At 32.9% G+C, this 18,207-nt stretch overlaps 1 protein-coding gene across 1 annotated transcript in view; it reads left to right on the forward strand.

Annotated features, from left to right (window-relative positions):
- Positions 1–12,905, forward strand: part of LOC117123382 (homeobox protein Hox-D3-like) — a 17,855-nt gene extending 4,950 nt beyond the window's left edge. Inside the window, exon 2 of the mRNA XM_033269282.1 lies at positions 9,060–12,905. Coding sequence (XP_033125173.1) covers positions 9,060–9,562 — 503 coding nt within the window. The 3' untranslated portion in view covers positions 9,563–12,905. The remainder of the gene's footprint in view (positions 1–9,059) is intronic.
- The last annotated feature ends 5,302 nt before the right edge of the window (positions 12,906–18,207 follow it).

Below are 18,207 nucleotides of genomic sequence, written 5' to 3' on the forward strand. Positions count from 1 at the left end.
CATACCTTATTTTCAGTAGGTGTGATTATGTAATATCCTCTAAAAAACAGTACAGTAATATGTAGTGCTGTACAATAATAATTTTCTATGTTTGAAAAGTGTGTATAAATAATAAGAACATTTTGAGTCTGAAATCTGCAAAAAAAATTAAGAACACTGAGCCTGGGAAAAATTTCACTGGTTCTAATAAAAAGGTGTATACTCTTACTGGTGGCTATACTTTCGAAACGTCTATTTTTGCAGGTTATGTTTAAAATTTACTCGACGAAGTCGAAACTGCCGTAAATCGCCAGACTTACCATCAATCTTGTAAAGATGTGTCTATGCAATAAGGCTTAAATTTAACATCGCTTGTAAATCTTCCAAACTGTTTTATTTGATGTTGATGTTTTGTAATAACTATTCGTATCCCTGCTACCGACACGCGTCAGAGCATTCACACGTTAAAGCCATCAAATGATACTGCCATAACCAAGTTATTAAAGAACACTTTGCGAGGTGATAAACAAATACTGATGAAATAAACTGACTTTACTCTCCTTAACCACTATGGAAAAATAAACCGTGAATTAAGTTCCTGAGTACTGTAGTGTACGTTCATTTTGTGTGTAGTAGGCCTATGCAATGGGTTGAGGTGACAGAGTCTGTATACTTTTAAAGTTGTAATTTCGCAACAATCGGTGTTGAAAGGGTAAATTATTATACATTTTATTGTACAATATTATCTGCTCCACATCTCATTATACAGATTGCCATAGTATTTATAGCAGACAAGGCTGCATCATTTTTGACATTATTTTCTGGACACTATTTAGATATCTTATCCCATTTAATAATAATAATAATGTTATATTTATATAGCGCATATTGCACATTGCGCCTATGCGCTTTACAAAGAAATAATATAGACCAAACGAGAAAATAAAAATAACAATAAAATAATAACAATAAAAAAAATAAAATAATCATAATCATAATAACAATAATAACAATGAGACTAAACTACTCCTATTCCTTAAACTAATTAGAGGTTGGCCGTTGACTATGAGGAGCTCATCCGCACTTTGTTCAGCTATTGTTTTTTCTTGCTGCTGGGTGACCATAAACACCCTCCCCTCAGCAGCCACTAAGACATATCTGAGAGGGTTGTCAGTTTAGTCGCCGACGCTTCGACCGGATGGAGGTTAATGTCGTACCCAGGACGTCCCTAACTACCTTAAGCTAGGCTTAACTACTCTTTAAATATAGCATATTACTCATAACTACAATTGGTTAAACTATCCCCGCCGGACACCACCCCGGTATTTAGCAGTTTCGGGGCCATTTTATCAACCATAACATAAGTCAGATAAAAAAAAGGCTTTTAAAGAAGAGATTTAAATGTAATGATGGAAGTTGCATGTTTGATGTGTAATGGGATGTTATTCCAGTTGGTTGGAGAAGCAAATGAAAAGGCACAACTGCCATATGACTGTATGAATGCTTTAAGGTTATGAAGAAGCCCTTTAGTGCTAGAACGTAATGTTCGCTTGGTGGAGTGATCTTGTATTAAGCATGATGTAATGAGGTGCGTTGTTATGCCTGGACTTATATGTAATCAAAAGAATCTTGAAAATGATCCGTTGCTGCAACTCTCCGTGCTATTTTTGTAGAAATAGACGTACTGTACTGGCAACCACATCCGCAACCGGAATTTCAAGTATAGTAGGACTATTTACTTACCGTTTGTTTATACAAAACTACAATATCTTTTCTTAGGTTTATAATATTGCTTCTAGTATCAACAACCACAACAACAGCAATAATAATAATAATAATAATAATAATAATACTAATAATAATAATAATACTAATAATAATAATAATAATAATAATAATAATAATAATAATAATAATAATAATAATAATAATGTATTTGTATTTACATTTTCACAAATTCGATCGCGTTTACGAAGCAACATTTTAGCGCATGCGTGTGAACTACGTAATGTTGGGTACGGCGTCTCAGGGTTGGCAGTGCGGATTATTTTACGAAAGGGCCATATACAGCGCCGGTATCAATTCAAACAAGATGCTCATGGATTTCAATAATAATAATAATAAATAATAATAATAATAATATAATAATAATGTCATCTTATAAGGCGCACGTATCCATCCCTTGGTAGAGCTGCTCGCGGCGCCGTTTTCCACCTGCTGAGTGTACATGTAGCCTTTTTTCTGCATTATTTTTTGAATTAATTAATTTTATTTAAATTATTTATTTTAATGTATGGGCTAGTAGCTCATTAAATGACTTTGTTCACCCCTAAGGGTTCCTTGTCTGCACCAGTACACCACAGTATCCCTAATCGTCTCGGATGATCACAGAACCATAGACGAGCCCGCCGCTCGAAACAGGGCCGATATTCTTGCTGCAGTTAACGGCGCCCTTGTCAAGTGGCCCTCCTGTCCACCCTTATTAACTTTTACTAGATTTAAGCAAAAATAGAGATAAAAAGAAAATTATATATAAATTTTAAGTCTGGGAGTGCCATTTCCGGCCATCATAGGTGCCATAATCATAAAGTTTCTTACCTCAGCCCCAACCATGGTGGCAATTACTCCCGAGCGTTGAAAAACAAACGGAGCAACATAATCCATTGCCATTCATTTTTATTATTTCCTCGAGGAAAAAATCCCTTGTTGTTTCAAATTTCTGTATCTGCAAACAAAGAGCTTATCGATGATTTGAGTCCGATGGCAGATCGAATAAACAAATGTGTTCGCAGCTATAGTAAAAGTTGATGAGAGAAATCAACAAGAACAATTAGAGGTTGAGAGGATACGGTTGAAAGATGGCCGTGAAAAGTAATTGAACTGATCCTCATCGTGAGACCATGTTGTCAACTTTTTCTGTCTCTCTTGTTGTAGGCTATCTTCAGTCGGGCCTATTTGGGTAATTGTAACGCGCGTCAGCACATAACGATATCTCTATTCGGTCATCCATGTTATGTTTACAACATGCTAATACAAGTGGCTTACTGTATTCTAATTGGTGCTGTATCCCAACTAAAATAATATTTATATTTAAAAAGTATCAAGAACATAGATTGGTCGACTGATTGATAAAAAAAATGATTGATTGACTGATTGATACATACTGTAGATTGATTGATTATTCAATCGATTTATCGGTCGGTGGATTGATCAACTGATTGATTTATCAATTGTTCGATTGATTGATTGATTGATTGAGTGCATGCTATACTGAAGGCTGCACTTTGTTTAGTGGACATGATTTTATAAGGATGAAACGAATTCTATGTAGGCCTACTGTATTCTCAAGAGTAGTAGGCCTAGGTTAGTATTTTCTTTCTTTTTTTATTCAACCCCTCTGTCTTATAAAATGGCACCCAACCATTCATTCAATCACCCAATTAATTAATCAGTCAACCAATCAGTTGATCGATCGATCCTTCGATCGATTGAGGAAAATATTTCACCGATACTATACCATGGTTTAAAGTTTTCTTTCATTATCTACTTTGCGAAGTTCATACATACTTCTTTTGATGATACTGTTTATATGTTTCTATATCTCCGGTTTGACTGATCTCATGGGTGGGTAGAGTATTTTTTTCTTTGATTCTCCCGACTGTTTTCATAAGTGGCATCCACTCCCAGTCAGTAGGTCAAAAGTCTACGGTACACCGTCACGTAGTGATGATGCCGTCAAAACATCAAGTACTTTATTAAGTAACGAATCTCGGCGTCACAGTCGATTTCCGAGTTGAAAGGCGTCTTCGGTCACGGACATTGTCTGTTTTTGTTCTGACATACCGTCTGACGTCATCAGTATATGGTTATTCCTGAGAGCGATCCGATGTTTTTGACGTGTATTGTCAACAGATATTTCAGTAGACAAATAAAGCGGGAATCGGACTCTTCCAACTTTTCCTGTAGGCTTGCATTATGAGGTTTGCTTAAAAACCATCATCAGTATGGTCCAAACTATCTAAAAACGTGGACTTGCGTTGAAATTGTGGCCATAATATGGTGTACAATAGAAACTAGCAAATAATTTGATTTGATAGAATATGATAGACAGCACTACGCAGATTAATTCCTAAAAAGATTAAATCTCTGCCCCACCCCCACTCAACTCCATATAGAATGAAATAACCTTGGTGAAACATCCGGTCCATCCATGGATTTGAACCGAACCATATAGTGGAAGGCAGGTATCCCAATCTACACCTTCTTACAGTAGTCTATGTTTTTGTTATTATATTTCGATTCGCAGCCTCTTGCCGACTTTAATTATCTTTAGAAACTCCATATGATCTGGTTTTAACATCAACATGTTTGACATTTGTAACATTGAAAGTATTTACTGATATATGCTGAAATTATTCCATTTAACCTACGCGAATAATAGTGTGTTAATATTTCATTTAAGGTACAAGCAACTTAATGAAACGTATTCCCCTAATGTATATAAGCCTACCAAATGTAAGTCCTAATTATGTTAGGTCTATAATTTAAATTTATATTTAACATTTTTCTTTGTATTAATAGGCCCTTTTCCTATTATTTAGTGTATATTGTAAAAAATTGTTGATGTATTAGTAATTAATTTTAGTTTAAATGAAAACTAGTAGTAGTCCGTTTATTTACATCCTGACCAGCCTAAGCGACAATGCCGGGTTCAGAGTAATGGGCAGTGGCGACTCTAGGATATATTTTCGGGGGGGCTGAGCTGTCCGACAGAGGGATTTGAGCTCGTAGGCCCGAGACAGGGTAAATGATTTGAGAGGGTGTTCCCTCCCCAAATGACATTTTTTTTAAGAATAGGAACCTCTGAATAGCGTGAAATGACAATCACAGACTGTGACAGACATGTGTTGGCTTGGCGTGAGCCTATTTTTATACATTTTTTAGTCCGACAAGCTCTGTCCGAAGGGGGTCTTGACATGTCCGGTGGGGGCTTAAGCCCCTGCTGCCCACTCCCTCTGTCGCCGCCACTGGTAATGGGGTTTCTCTAGTGGTACTGTAGCTTTATGATGTAGATCTTTAATCAAAAAGAACTTTCTAATAATGAACCTTTGAAATCTAGTGGTTTTCGACAATTTTGGTCGAACGAGCCGTCACTCAGACGAAAAGGGTGATTTAATAACCCCGCCTACCTTCCCAAACCCTTCCATAACTCTATTCTTTACCCTCACTGGACACGATGTACACCATTTCTTTAATTTGGAAACATGTTTGTTTTTTCTAGGCCTAAATGTTAATACACTCACTGATGAATGTAGATGAATATGAGATTTATAATTAAAAAAAAGAAGAATTCTGTACTTTTATATACTACAGGCCTTTGTATGTATATGCATTAACACTATAAAATAGGCCGATGTCTGTCCCCTTCCAATATTAGCAAAAGAAACACGAAACGGCTACTGTTCAGCGTCTCACTGTAGCATGTTACATGGAAAACGATCATTTTCAATTAGATATCAAACGAGTAATGTATTGGTACTTGGGTACAGTTCATGATTAAAACCGGTGTTTTTGTGGTCGTGAGGCCTAAAATGTCGTTATACCTTTATGGTTATCTGTTGTCTATTTCTAACCATACATTTCTAATCATACATTCATGGTCTAAAACGAACGTGAGATATTCAATACCATCGTCACCTCACAACAACCAAAGGTCATCTTTGAAGCGCTCCAGAATCATCGACAGGGTTAACAAATAACATGCCAAAAGTGGTATGCAGTAAAGATAATAACAGAAATTCAGTAAAATTGTTACATAAAATATACTTTATTTAGGCCTATATTAAATGCCAAAGGTTTTATAGATCGATTAAATAATAAAGAATCTGCAGGGAAACATTTATGGTCTCAAATATATACAGATAAAAAAGTGTAACAAAACAAAAGAAAATATTCTAAAATAAATAAAGATGAGGCTGTAAACATTGCAAATTGACAGATACTATGGGAACGAAGGTCTTGTCCAATAAATGTTTGGAATCCGCAAACTCATATCCAAAAAAGCAAAAACACTTAATTTATGCTATACAACACAAATTTAAATGACTAAATTGCAGTTGATAATGATCTGTTAATGTGAAAACCCCAGTAAAACAGAAAAAGTCTAGTTAAACTCATGTAAGCATACTGTATATGATTACTTTATATTGTTGTATGTTCTTACTTTTACTCTTGAAACGTACGCCTCTAAATATAGACATTAGGCATATTACAGTTAATACAACTATTTTTTTTATAAGTACATTTTTTTCCAGGCCCACTGTTCTTATTTTCTTGACAATTTCAGGTTGAAATGCTTTTATTTTTTTCTTATTTTTCACACTTTTCAAAGAAACAAACTATTGTACAGCAGTATATTACTGTACTGTATTATACAGGTCACATCCGCACGTAAGATGCGATTTGTTGGTTTGTCTTTTCTTTTAAATAAAAACCTCATTACATTTTACAATAGATTCAAGTTTTTTTTTTATTTTGTTCTGATTTTTTAAGCAATTTCATCCTCAGTGGTCTTATAAAATGTGTTATAAAAAAGTGTAAGCCATAACTGTACCAACTGTAGTTTATAACAGATATTATTCATTCTCCTCCTTTTGTAATTCCTCATCCCATCCTTCACAGATGTGATTTATCGTTGTAGATAACCCACTTTTACGGCCTATGTTAGCCTATGGGTTGTGTTTTATCAATAAATCAATCAATCGAGCAAATTTCAACAAAGTATAATACATACTCCAAGTATTGAAATACACGCCATTGTGTTGGGATCCAATATTTCGACATTAATTATGTCATCATCAGAATTTCATTCTTTCAATCCGCTGCAATCAATTCAATGTAATCCGCTGTCTACAATTCAATGTAATACAAACATTTTCTTACATTACCTACCTTTACTGCTAATCTATCTAAAGATTTTTGTGAGATTTTTGGGTAAATACTTTAGTATTTAAATCCATGTAAAAGTAAACTTTTTACTGTTTTTGTTTCATTTAAGGATTACTTTTTTCAGATGAACAAATTAATGTTTTAATGGTATATTCAAGGGATTTTCAGTTTTTTTTAAAACACATATAGGCTACTCTATAGTAGGCCTACATTATAATATACACAATGGTTCTAAAACCAATGTTGCACATTTTATCCCACGGAATGTGTTCGGATCTGAAATGTGGTTGATTTGATGTCATTAGTTTGGAACTTGGTTGGGACACATTTTCATTGAAAGTTGGAATGGGATATAATTGTAATTATGAATATATCTTGTAAATATCATTGCTCACTCTCATGTGAAATTCGATCTTCAAAACTAGAATGTGTGTTTGGAATGGGGACGTAGCACGCCATGTTGGCAATCCACACTATAGTACTTCGTTTGCTACGCCAGGACACCCCAAATTAGACTTATTTTCTTGGCCAATATTATGTCGAAATGAATGAAATAACTATAGCAATATAAACAAATGGATAAAAAAAAGGCATAATCAGCATATACAATGCACTGCTCTTTTAGTTGCAAATGTTTCATGAATGGATAGAATAAGATACTGTAGGCTAGGAATGAGCAAAGGGATGTAGGGGCAGGCCAGGTAGGCCTCAACCTAGTAGGGTAATGTTTATACACATTATTTTTCACCTCTCTACCCGATCTTAACAGAACATTTGAGATTCAGGTGTATTGTCTTACAGAACATTTATCTCGTGAGATTCAGGTGTATTTGTCTTATTTATGTAGACATAATGCCTACGTTTGGTCACTTCTTCAAACGGAAGCAAAAGCAATCCATATGATTTGGCCTTTGGTTACTTTACGTGAGTACACGCGGGACCACGGCCTGTGTTTACAGTTTGTATCGTGCAGCTTGAGGTAATCAGGGGCTTATGGTTTAATTTGCCCTTTTGTATTGTTATGGAGCTTTAAGTTGCATGCATTATTTGTGATGTGATTTTGCTGTAGAATGTGATAACAATCGGAAGATTACTACCATGTTGTGATGAAAAACAACACAAAAAGAGTTTGGAAATTCTGTCCAGGAGACCATTTTTGAATTCCACAAATCGATCGAGACGCTGATTCCTTCACAAATGCTAAATCATATGAGACTTCCATGGTAGGATTAAAGCCTGTGGGTGGAATTATACGTTCAGGCTTGTGTATTAATTCAGTGACTTACTAAAGTAGATGATAGTAACTTTGGTATGAGATACGCCTCCACTTGTGATAAATAAACATAATAAATTCTCCCGATGGGGGACAATAGGTTTTTTTAAAATGTGTTATCATCTTTACTAAAGTTGGACTCTTCCTCAGTTTATAGACTGATCATTCGCTGCATTTTTCTTAACTCGAACTTTATGCAATGTGTAAAATTTGATAAGGTAGGTTTGGAAATACGTATACATCTAAAGCCAATACTGGTGAACATTGTAACTACTTAAAATATATTAATATATCAGTGAAACCCAAACTGATACATACCTGTGAGCAATTGAATTCTTTAAATTATATTTTTAAGATTTTCCAGATAAGTCACTACAGATGGTAGCCTATGTTATCTTCAATTTCTTTAATTCATTTTGTTCTGTTTCATAAACTGCAGTACCCGTGACCACAAACTTGAAGCTGAATAAACCGACAACTGAAAAAAAAGAAAAAGAAGTAAACAAATTCCTGCGACAATGTCTGATTTGCTATTTAAAACAAAAACCACAAACACCTAAGGACTTGGTAGAGTAAACATAACCATATCATGGCGAAAACAATTCTCCTGTATGTGTGTTTGTTTCAGGTTACGATGTCATATGACGTATCTGTGACGCCACATCACCTTATGAAAAGATAAATGTAATCCCCGTCATGGGATTTTCGTTGATTTTTGATATTTGTTTGCATAATTTGTCTTCATGTTTACGGAAGTTTACAGAAACTGGATCTAATCAAAGTCCATGTATTCAGCATTCTCAAAAATTTCCCTTTGTTCATTTTTTTAAGATTAATTATTTTGTATTGTTTTTAATAGGGTATGAGAAACCACCGGCCAAGAAGTCTGTCGATGTTACTGGAAGTTCTAAAAGAAATAGAACAGCATTTACAAGCGCCCAGCTGGTCGAGTTAGAAAAAGAATTTCATTTTAACCGCTATCTATGTCGACCCCGAAGAATTGAAATGGCAAATGCACTAAGCCTAACGGAGAGGCAGATCAAAATTTGGTTTCAAAATCGAAGAATGAAATACAAACGTGATATGAAGGAAAGCGAACGAGCAGAACGTGGAATGAAAGTATCAGATTCGGTCCTAGCCAGGCAATCGGAAAGATCTAGCTTGATAGCGGCGAACTCACTCATGTTCAGCCCGATCGGCGGAGTGGAAAGAACATTTCATGCTAATACTAACAGCGTGCCAACTTCTTGCGGAAGAGGCAACGGTGTTTTACCATCAATAGGGCCAAGTTTTGATCGTTTCAATTCTCACATTTCTGCACATTCAAACATGACCTCAGGACCACGATTAACTCACCTTTGAAGAAGTAAGAATTTGTTATGAAATGTCAATACATTAGTTTGAGAGCAAAATACTTGAATAGTTTGAATGTCTGAATCACTGACGACGGAAAGTTTTACCATTCTCAAAGTGTGAAGCCGGAAATCTTTATAAAAAGGGATGATTTTCCCCTTGAACTGTATCATAAAAAGAAATTCCGTATATGATATGACGCGTTTGCAAAAGGTAAAATAAACAGACGAACGACTGAAAATGAATTACCAACAACAAAATCCTGGTTACACTATAGTGATTTTGGAAATCGAGACAGTGGACGAAAATGTTATTTCTGAGGAGATGAAAAAATGTCATTGAATTAAGTAGAATAAGTGGGTCTCAAATAATATGTGTCAAATTGAGATACCGAAATGATAATATTTATGCAATATTGTTACCTCTAGCATAATGTCATTATCTTTTCAAGAAAATTGACTAATTTCAAACGTTACAAAAGTATATAATACTGTAGATTTATCAAATTACAGTAAATGTTCTTTTTCATATAATTCCATATTTTAGAAGTATTACTCCAAACAACATCTAAATATATTTCATAATAATTATAGCGCACTCTTACGGTATTTCAAATGAGTGAAGGATGTTGCATGTGTACGTATGTTCGTCTATATGGATCTATGTGACCAGGGGTAACGCTAAAATGTTATGAAACACTGTTTTCGGAATAATAAAAACACTATAGGATTATAAATTATTATTCTGTATTCTGAAACGTTTTATTCAGAAATATGAATATCATGATCAATAAAGCTCACAAAGTCACATGACAAACCAACGGCAAGCACTGTATTAAGTGTACATGTGCTAATTGTTCAATGCATGTAAAATACTGTACGTCTGCAACAATTTTAACAACAAAGTAACTTGTTTTCCAAGTATGACACCGAATTATATTATTAGGCAATTTTTTTTTTATTCTGTAAATTATTCATTATGATGGTGCTATTGCACCAACAGTGGTAAATATTCCCTTTGCTTTTCTTTTATCTCCAAGTGTTTGTCGTGACCTGCTGTCCGTTTTGCCTGTGAAAAATGAGATGTTCCTCTATATCTTTCCCTATCAATGGTTGCGATACTGCGTGCAAAATTGGTGTTGACGCGTTCACTTTATACTGTCGTTTGTCGGAATTGCGACAGCACGTTAGGGGTAGATGATGATACAATGAGTAAAATCAATGTATTATCATTGTAAACATTACCCAGTATAAAGTTATCATTGCCTACGGTACTTTGCGACTACTATTATGCATATGTCTTCCAATAAGCCTATTAAAGACAAGCTACCATGCTATCTGCATTATTAATGTAAGGATTTTTGACAATAAAAAATTCAATTTCTGGTAATCCATTTTGGACTTTTCGAAGTAAAATATGTAAATCGGTGAAATAATGGAATTCTGCAATTTGTGTCTCACTGGAAGTTATTTAATTCTTTTAAGCTCAGACTATTAAAATGTATTTGGCGAAACATGTGTCATGCCTAAGTATGATCATGATGACATTACATCCTGACCATATATAGGCATATCATGTCTATATATGGGCATACAACAGGGTTTTTTTTGTCAAAGAAAATTTGCTAATCTGGACAGAGCTTTAAGTGGGCAATCCAATGTCAGGGCGGATCCAGAGATGTCTGAAAGGCGGGGCCGAAAGGAGAGGGGCGAAAGTAGGGCCGTTCGAGATAACACCACTCTAGGGGTCCGGGGGCATGCCCCACCCCCAAATTTTTGTTTTCTAGACGCCCGAAAATAATCTCTGAGGCGTTTTGGGGGATCAATTTTTTTCTTTTTCTATCATTCCCACCACCCCCCACCCCCTCACAAATCCGCCAATGAATATTTTAGTTGGACTGCTACGGGTTTTTCGATTTTAGCACATAGGCCTAATTTACTTATCTGTAGCCTAATTTTTAAATTTTGAATTCTTACAAGTTGATTTATTTGAAAAAACAATTTGCAATTTTAGATATAAAAAGAAAAATAATCGTGAGTTGTAAATCGTCATTTTTGTATCGAAATATTGAGTTTCGTTGGTTGGATATTTAAAATATTGTACCGGTATGCAATTTCAAAATTACTTGTTTCACCTCGTTAAAGGGAATTCTATTATTCTCAGTACAAAGCTTGTATTATACAGTATGTCAACTGATATCAACAGGGAAAATATGTAAGAAGCTAAACCCAGTTTGTGGACATCACTACATAGTCATATATCCTTCATAAATATGGACTTATTGTAGGTTAAATACATGTTGTTCGGCATACAGAGGCATATTTTAAAGCCGTCAGTGTCATCTTTATCAATTCAAACACAACTGTAAAATGACAACCCACTTTTTTATTAATAAGAAAAGTTACCCATAATACAATATTCAATATAATATTTGTGATCAAATAACTGTGTTCATATTTTCTTAACAATTTATCAATTTATATGGAATTGGCAATTCATTTTTTAAAGTATTCATGTAAAATTGAGCCTTAATTTTACGTTGATAAGTTATTGTTTAAAATTTAGTATAAAAATCAAAATCCTGCAACAGCAGTTGTTTTGGTTGTCTCACGACTATAAATACACGTGAACTTGGACCAACGAACAGACATGTTTGATTAATTACGGATGTAATTTTTGAAATCTAGACTCGCTGAAGAAGATAACATTCATTTAGGCTTATATAATATGAGTGCCTCTATCATGGGACAGACAACTGGAGGTCCTCTGCTAGGTTTTGTGTGTGTAAAAAACGAGCTGATTTGTTGGCAGGACGTGGTCCGATACGGCACGAGATAGGCGTATCCTATGTTAGATCCGGTGCAGGCGATCTTGCCAAAGGGTGTATCTCAAAGCGGTGTAATGGTAGACAATTACCTGAACCGGTGACGTCACCATTCAAAAAATGGAAGTTGATGACTTGGTGGATAGACCATGAGTTTTACACTCGTTTGCTGTAGTTTACCCAATTATTGTTGTTCTTAGCTCAAAAGTACCTTTTTAACCGTTTGAAATTGATAGTAGATTACCGTATTTAGTTATAGGGCCTAGCTATTATTTTTTATGGATGCAGACTGTATTGAACATATTCTACACGTAGGCCTATATGTATATATTGTATTGACATGAAACAAGTAAAACAAAAATTAAAAATGAAAACTCTATACATTGGCGTTGCTGTCTTCTGATACTGTACGTTTACATTCAAAATAACTCTTTAGAATACAATGTTTCTTTTAAAATTCGTTTTAAAACCTACTTAATATTTACTTAAATTTTTTTAATTAATTAAAAATATTGATGCCATACGTTATTTTATCGTATCATTTTGGTATTTTTTACAGTCCATCTAAAGAAGTAAATAAAATATCAATAAAAAATATACGTGTCTTATGTATATTCTTTTGTACTGAGTACTTCATGTCAGTTGGCCGAAAACGTCGTTTGTTGCGTTAATCTTCATCAGCATTTAACAAAAACAACAACAATAATAAATTGAAATGTAATTTTAATTACTATTATACGAGCACAGGCACTGGATCTGCTTTTGGTGTAATATGGGTCAGGTTAGGGTAAAAAAATATGATATGCCCTGAGGTCTCCACACTTGGATCCATATTTGATTGAACATGGCTCCAATACGGTCGAGGGTTTTAATTTTCTGCATTTCAAAACACTAACTTATTGGTGTCAATCGAGTTCAACAAGCCGAATTCGAATATAATAATAATAATAATAATAATAATAATAATAATAATAATAATAATAATAATAATAATAATAATAAATAATAATAATATTAAATAATAATATGAATAATATTTCAATTTTCTTAATATTAATAATGATAATACTACTACTACTACTACTACTACTACTACTACTACTATTACTACTACTACTACTACTACTAATAATAATAATAATAATAATAATAATAATAAGAACAATAAAAGAGTATTAAAGTAGGTAAATGCTACTGTACCTTTTTAAAATAAAAATTCAGAACGAAATTTCAAAATATAATACAGTATTGCATAATAAAATTAATATTAAAACTGAAAATACTAATAACATTAATAGACCTAATCGTGATAATAACAAATAATTATTGGTAATAATATTGATTATAATAATAATGATTACAGGTCTATTAATACTGTTATTAGCTTTGTTAATGTAACGAATATAATTTCGACAAATACATTTCTAGGCATTTTCTTAGTATAATATTATTAATATTAATTTCAATATAATTAACAACATCAATAACACACTGAAAATACTAAAATTACTCAAAATAGTTAATAATGGTATCCACGCGAACTTGTATTGTACTGTATGGCAAGCGTTTGTCTGTTGTCTACGGGCTTTATCTCACTCTAAAGTAAAACGTGATGACAAACAAGATATCGATGGCCGAGATGGAGTAGAAAACCCAAGGGCACTAAAATCGGATACACATTATCGCTGATTGGGATGCGTTGCATTAATCATTACAAGAACTTGTAATTCTGATATAGTAAATACGTCAACATTCCTAAACAACTCTCAGCCAAGCTGGCGCATTAATTAGCCGTAACATCATCACATACAGTAGGTGCAAAGAACAATGATGCAACTCATTTGACTGGTCTTCTTCCGCCAGGTTTATATTTTTTCGTTGTTGTACTTCATCAAGATTTTTGAATTACTATATTAAAGCTCATAGGCCTATGTATTGCGAGCTGGCGAAGTGAATTGGATTTGAGATTATACGCCTTATGGAAATTGACAAAACAGGTGTAACCAAGTTAAAATTTCACTATTGGGAAATATGAAATAAAAATTGACAATATATATATATTGGAAAATTTGGGATGTACTGCGACTGTGTGGTATTAAATTTAGATGAGGTTTTAACATTAGTTGATGGTATAATTTAACATAATTAATGTCATGCTAAAGTGATTTGTTCTGGGTTTTATTGTATATTTTCGCAAACAAATGGAAATGCGATTCAGTAATGACGATTTAATCATACTTACCAAAAGCTTTATTTGGTCACAATAATTGACAATAACAATAATTAGTACCGGTACGTGTAACCACCAACGATTTGTTTTTGTCAACCATAGTTGTAGACGGTGACCCTTCCAGCGTATCTTAGAGGTCGGCTGATATTCAGGGGCCCTCTTTAAATAAATGAAATAATGTGATGCTTTTATCAGCCAAGTCTCTTTATGAGGCTTCGGGAGTGGAGTTGTTCGTGAGAAAAAGTCCTTTTGTCACAGGAATTGAACCAAGGACCCTGGGATTAGAAGGCAAGCACCTTAACCAGTAATCTATTCAACTCCACCTTAAAATACTTTAATCAAATCAAAATAAAGAATATAATAACACTAATGACATGACAATAGAAAGAAAAAAACATAATTAATATTTTCAAATCACAAGTAATCTATCAATGATAGGCCTATATTCTAGTCACAAGCCTATCTATATCATATTTTTAAAAAATCAAATCACATAAGGCCTAATGTATACATTTAGAATTAAAATAATGATAGGATTACATTCACACCATATTAATAGTGTGTTCAAATCACATTAATGACATTGACCTATTCAAGTCACATTAATTATAACATCAACGTCGCATTGATTGATAAGCTATTTTTAGGTGACATTCATAATAGACTATTATACAAAAATCAATTGAAATTATATTTATTGCAATTAAAAGACATATTGGATATTAGGAATACTAAAATTTCTCAAAATTACGGTATTTTAAAATATAAAAAAAAATTAACAAGCACTAAAAACACATTGCAAACCATGAAAAAAATATTAAAAGGTACATAAAATATACAAGTTAAGTAATATTGCCTCGTTTTTGTCCCAGTTTTAAAAAAATAACACGGAAGAGATGTTGGCATAATAAAAGATGACCAACTCACTCGCTGACTATCACAGTGAAGTTCATAATGTTAGGGCCTCTGTATGAAATACAGAATAAAATAAAATGTGAAATTGATAGTAGGACTACTAGAATGGTACAATATAAATATCTTAAAGCTTAATGGACATGTAACCATAAAATTAATTTTATAGAAACTAGAAAGAATAATATTTTCAAATCACAAGTAATCTATCAATGATAGGCCTATATTCTAGTCACAAGCCTATCTATATCATATTTTTAAAAAATCAAATCACATAAGGCCTAATGTATACATTTAGAATTAAAATAATGATAGGATTACATTCACACCATATTAATAGTGTGTTCAAATCACATTAATGACATTGACCTATTCAAGTCACATTAATTATAACATCAACGTCGCATTGATTGATTAGCTATTTTCAGGTGACATTCATAATAGACTATTATACAAAATTCAATTGAAATTATATTTATTGAAATTAAAAGACATATTGGATATTAGGAATACTAAAATTTCTCAAAATTACGGTATTTTAAAATATAAAAAAAAATTAACAAGCACTAAAACACATTGCAAACCATGAAAAAAATATTAAAAGGTACATAAAATATACAAGTTAAGTAATATTGCCTCGTTTTTGTCCCAGTTTTAAAAAAATAACACGGAAGAGATGTTGGCATAATAAAAGATGACCAACTCACTCGCTGACTATCACAGTGAAGTTCATAATGTGAAAAGTTTATGCCCTGTTAGGGCCCTCTGTATGAAATATAGAATAAAATAAAATGTGAAATTGATAGTAGGACTACTAGAATGGTACAATATAAATATCTTAAAGCTTAATGGACATGTAACCATAAAATTAATTTTATAGAAACTAGAAAGAACAATAATTATTAAGAGATTACTGTATAACCTGTCTCTTATACACATCTAGATGTGTATAAGAGACAGCGTCAATATATATATATATATACATGTACCGTAACGCTATAAAGGCCTAATATACAAGAATGGACAAGAAAAACAAGTTGTTTTAACGGCTGTACGGCAGAATAATTTTAAGATTGGTTGGTTATATTATTTTTAAGATGTTTTATAAATCAATTATTTTAAGTGATTTCGCTTTTTCTAGATAGGTCTATGCAAATTGGGGAGATTATAGCCTTAGATTTTCAGGTATTGTATTGAGAGAAACAGCCATGTGGTTTGGATTTTGATGTGCAACGAATTCTCCTAATTCGGGTCGAAGGAGCTAACTTTCCAAATGTATAAAATGCTTAAAAGATGTGATTGGTATACTGTACTAAGTTAATTACTGTATATAACGTACTGTAGGTCTACTGTATATGTACTGCCTACTACGCAGATGTAGAAACATCCTGATAATCGTATTCTAGCACATTTTTGAAAATTGGTATCATCCAAACTATTTTCATAAATTAATACAGTAAACACACACAGAAATAAATGTTAAATGTCCGTACAGTAATAAGCTTGTTAGTTCGATATTAATATATATTGTATCTTCCGTAATTAATTGTATTATTTATGACAAATGCAATCTTTAAATAAAACTTATTCTTAACTAATTTGTTAGTATGTTACTATGGCTACGTATCCATTAATAATCCAGCCAACTGCAGGGCAACCTTTTTTCCAATCAAATTATCTATAGATTTAAATGAAGATTAAGGGATTTGAGAACTGATTTAAACGGTATCCATCTCAGTTAGGCTGATTTGTATTTCCACGAGCCTGGTTAACGTTTAAGCCCCAAACATGAAAGACAATATTATACAAATATTCATAGATCTAACTTTTAAAAAAAGAACATATTTTTGTTTTAGTCCGTTTCTGAAATGTTTCTTTTATAAACGATATATCAGAGTAATAACGGTGGATACATATGATTTCGTCATTAAACTTTTACCCAAGGGTGTCTTTGTAGTCATCTGTAACGGATCTTTATTAATGCTTACAATGTTAATAATAATATTGGTTAAATTGTAGAACGCATGTATGTAGTTATCATTATGCAATATCATACATCAATGAATCTGTGAGTGACAACTGTGAATTAAATAACACTCAGGATTACGATTGTGGTGATGGTATAATGCTTGTTCACGAGAAACATTATGAGCATAATATCATAACAATGATATTAATGATAATAATAAGAAAAACGATAGGCCTAATAGTATAAATAATATTACAATGATAATAAGGCAACAATATTATTGATAGGCCTAATAACAATAGTTTTGTTTTTAAAGTAAAAATTAGAATAATAATATTGATACACTGTAATAGGCCTAATTATAACCTCCAGCAGAGGGCGTATCTCCTATCAAAAGTTATCGAAACGCACTACTACAGTGTATATACACACACACACATATATATATATATATATATATATACATATATATGTATATGTATATGTAAATATACATATATATATATATATATATAATCATCAAAGAAAGGTAAATACAGTGTTAGAATAAGGACATAATAATACATCGTGTAGCATAGCTCTCAACGAATATAGTCCTGTAATAAATGAATAAAGAAATTGTGTAATAAAATGCCTCTGGCGGGACTCGAACCTGCGACCTCTCGCTGTCAATACGAGCGTCATAACCATTAGACCACGGAGGCTTCATGGTTAAACAG

This window comes from Anneissia japonica, unplaced genomic scaffold (assembly GCF_011630105.1).
Source record: "Anneissia japonica isolate Jap-2015-1 unplaced genomic scaffold, ASM1163010v1 scaffold288292_len1863012_cov191, whole genome shotgun sequence".
Classification (NCBI taxonomy): domain Eukaryota; kingdom Metazoa; phylum Echinodermata; class Crinoidea; order Comatulida; family Comatulidae; genus Anneissia; species Anneissia japonica.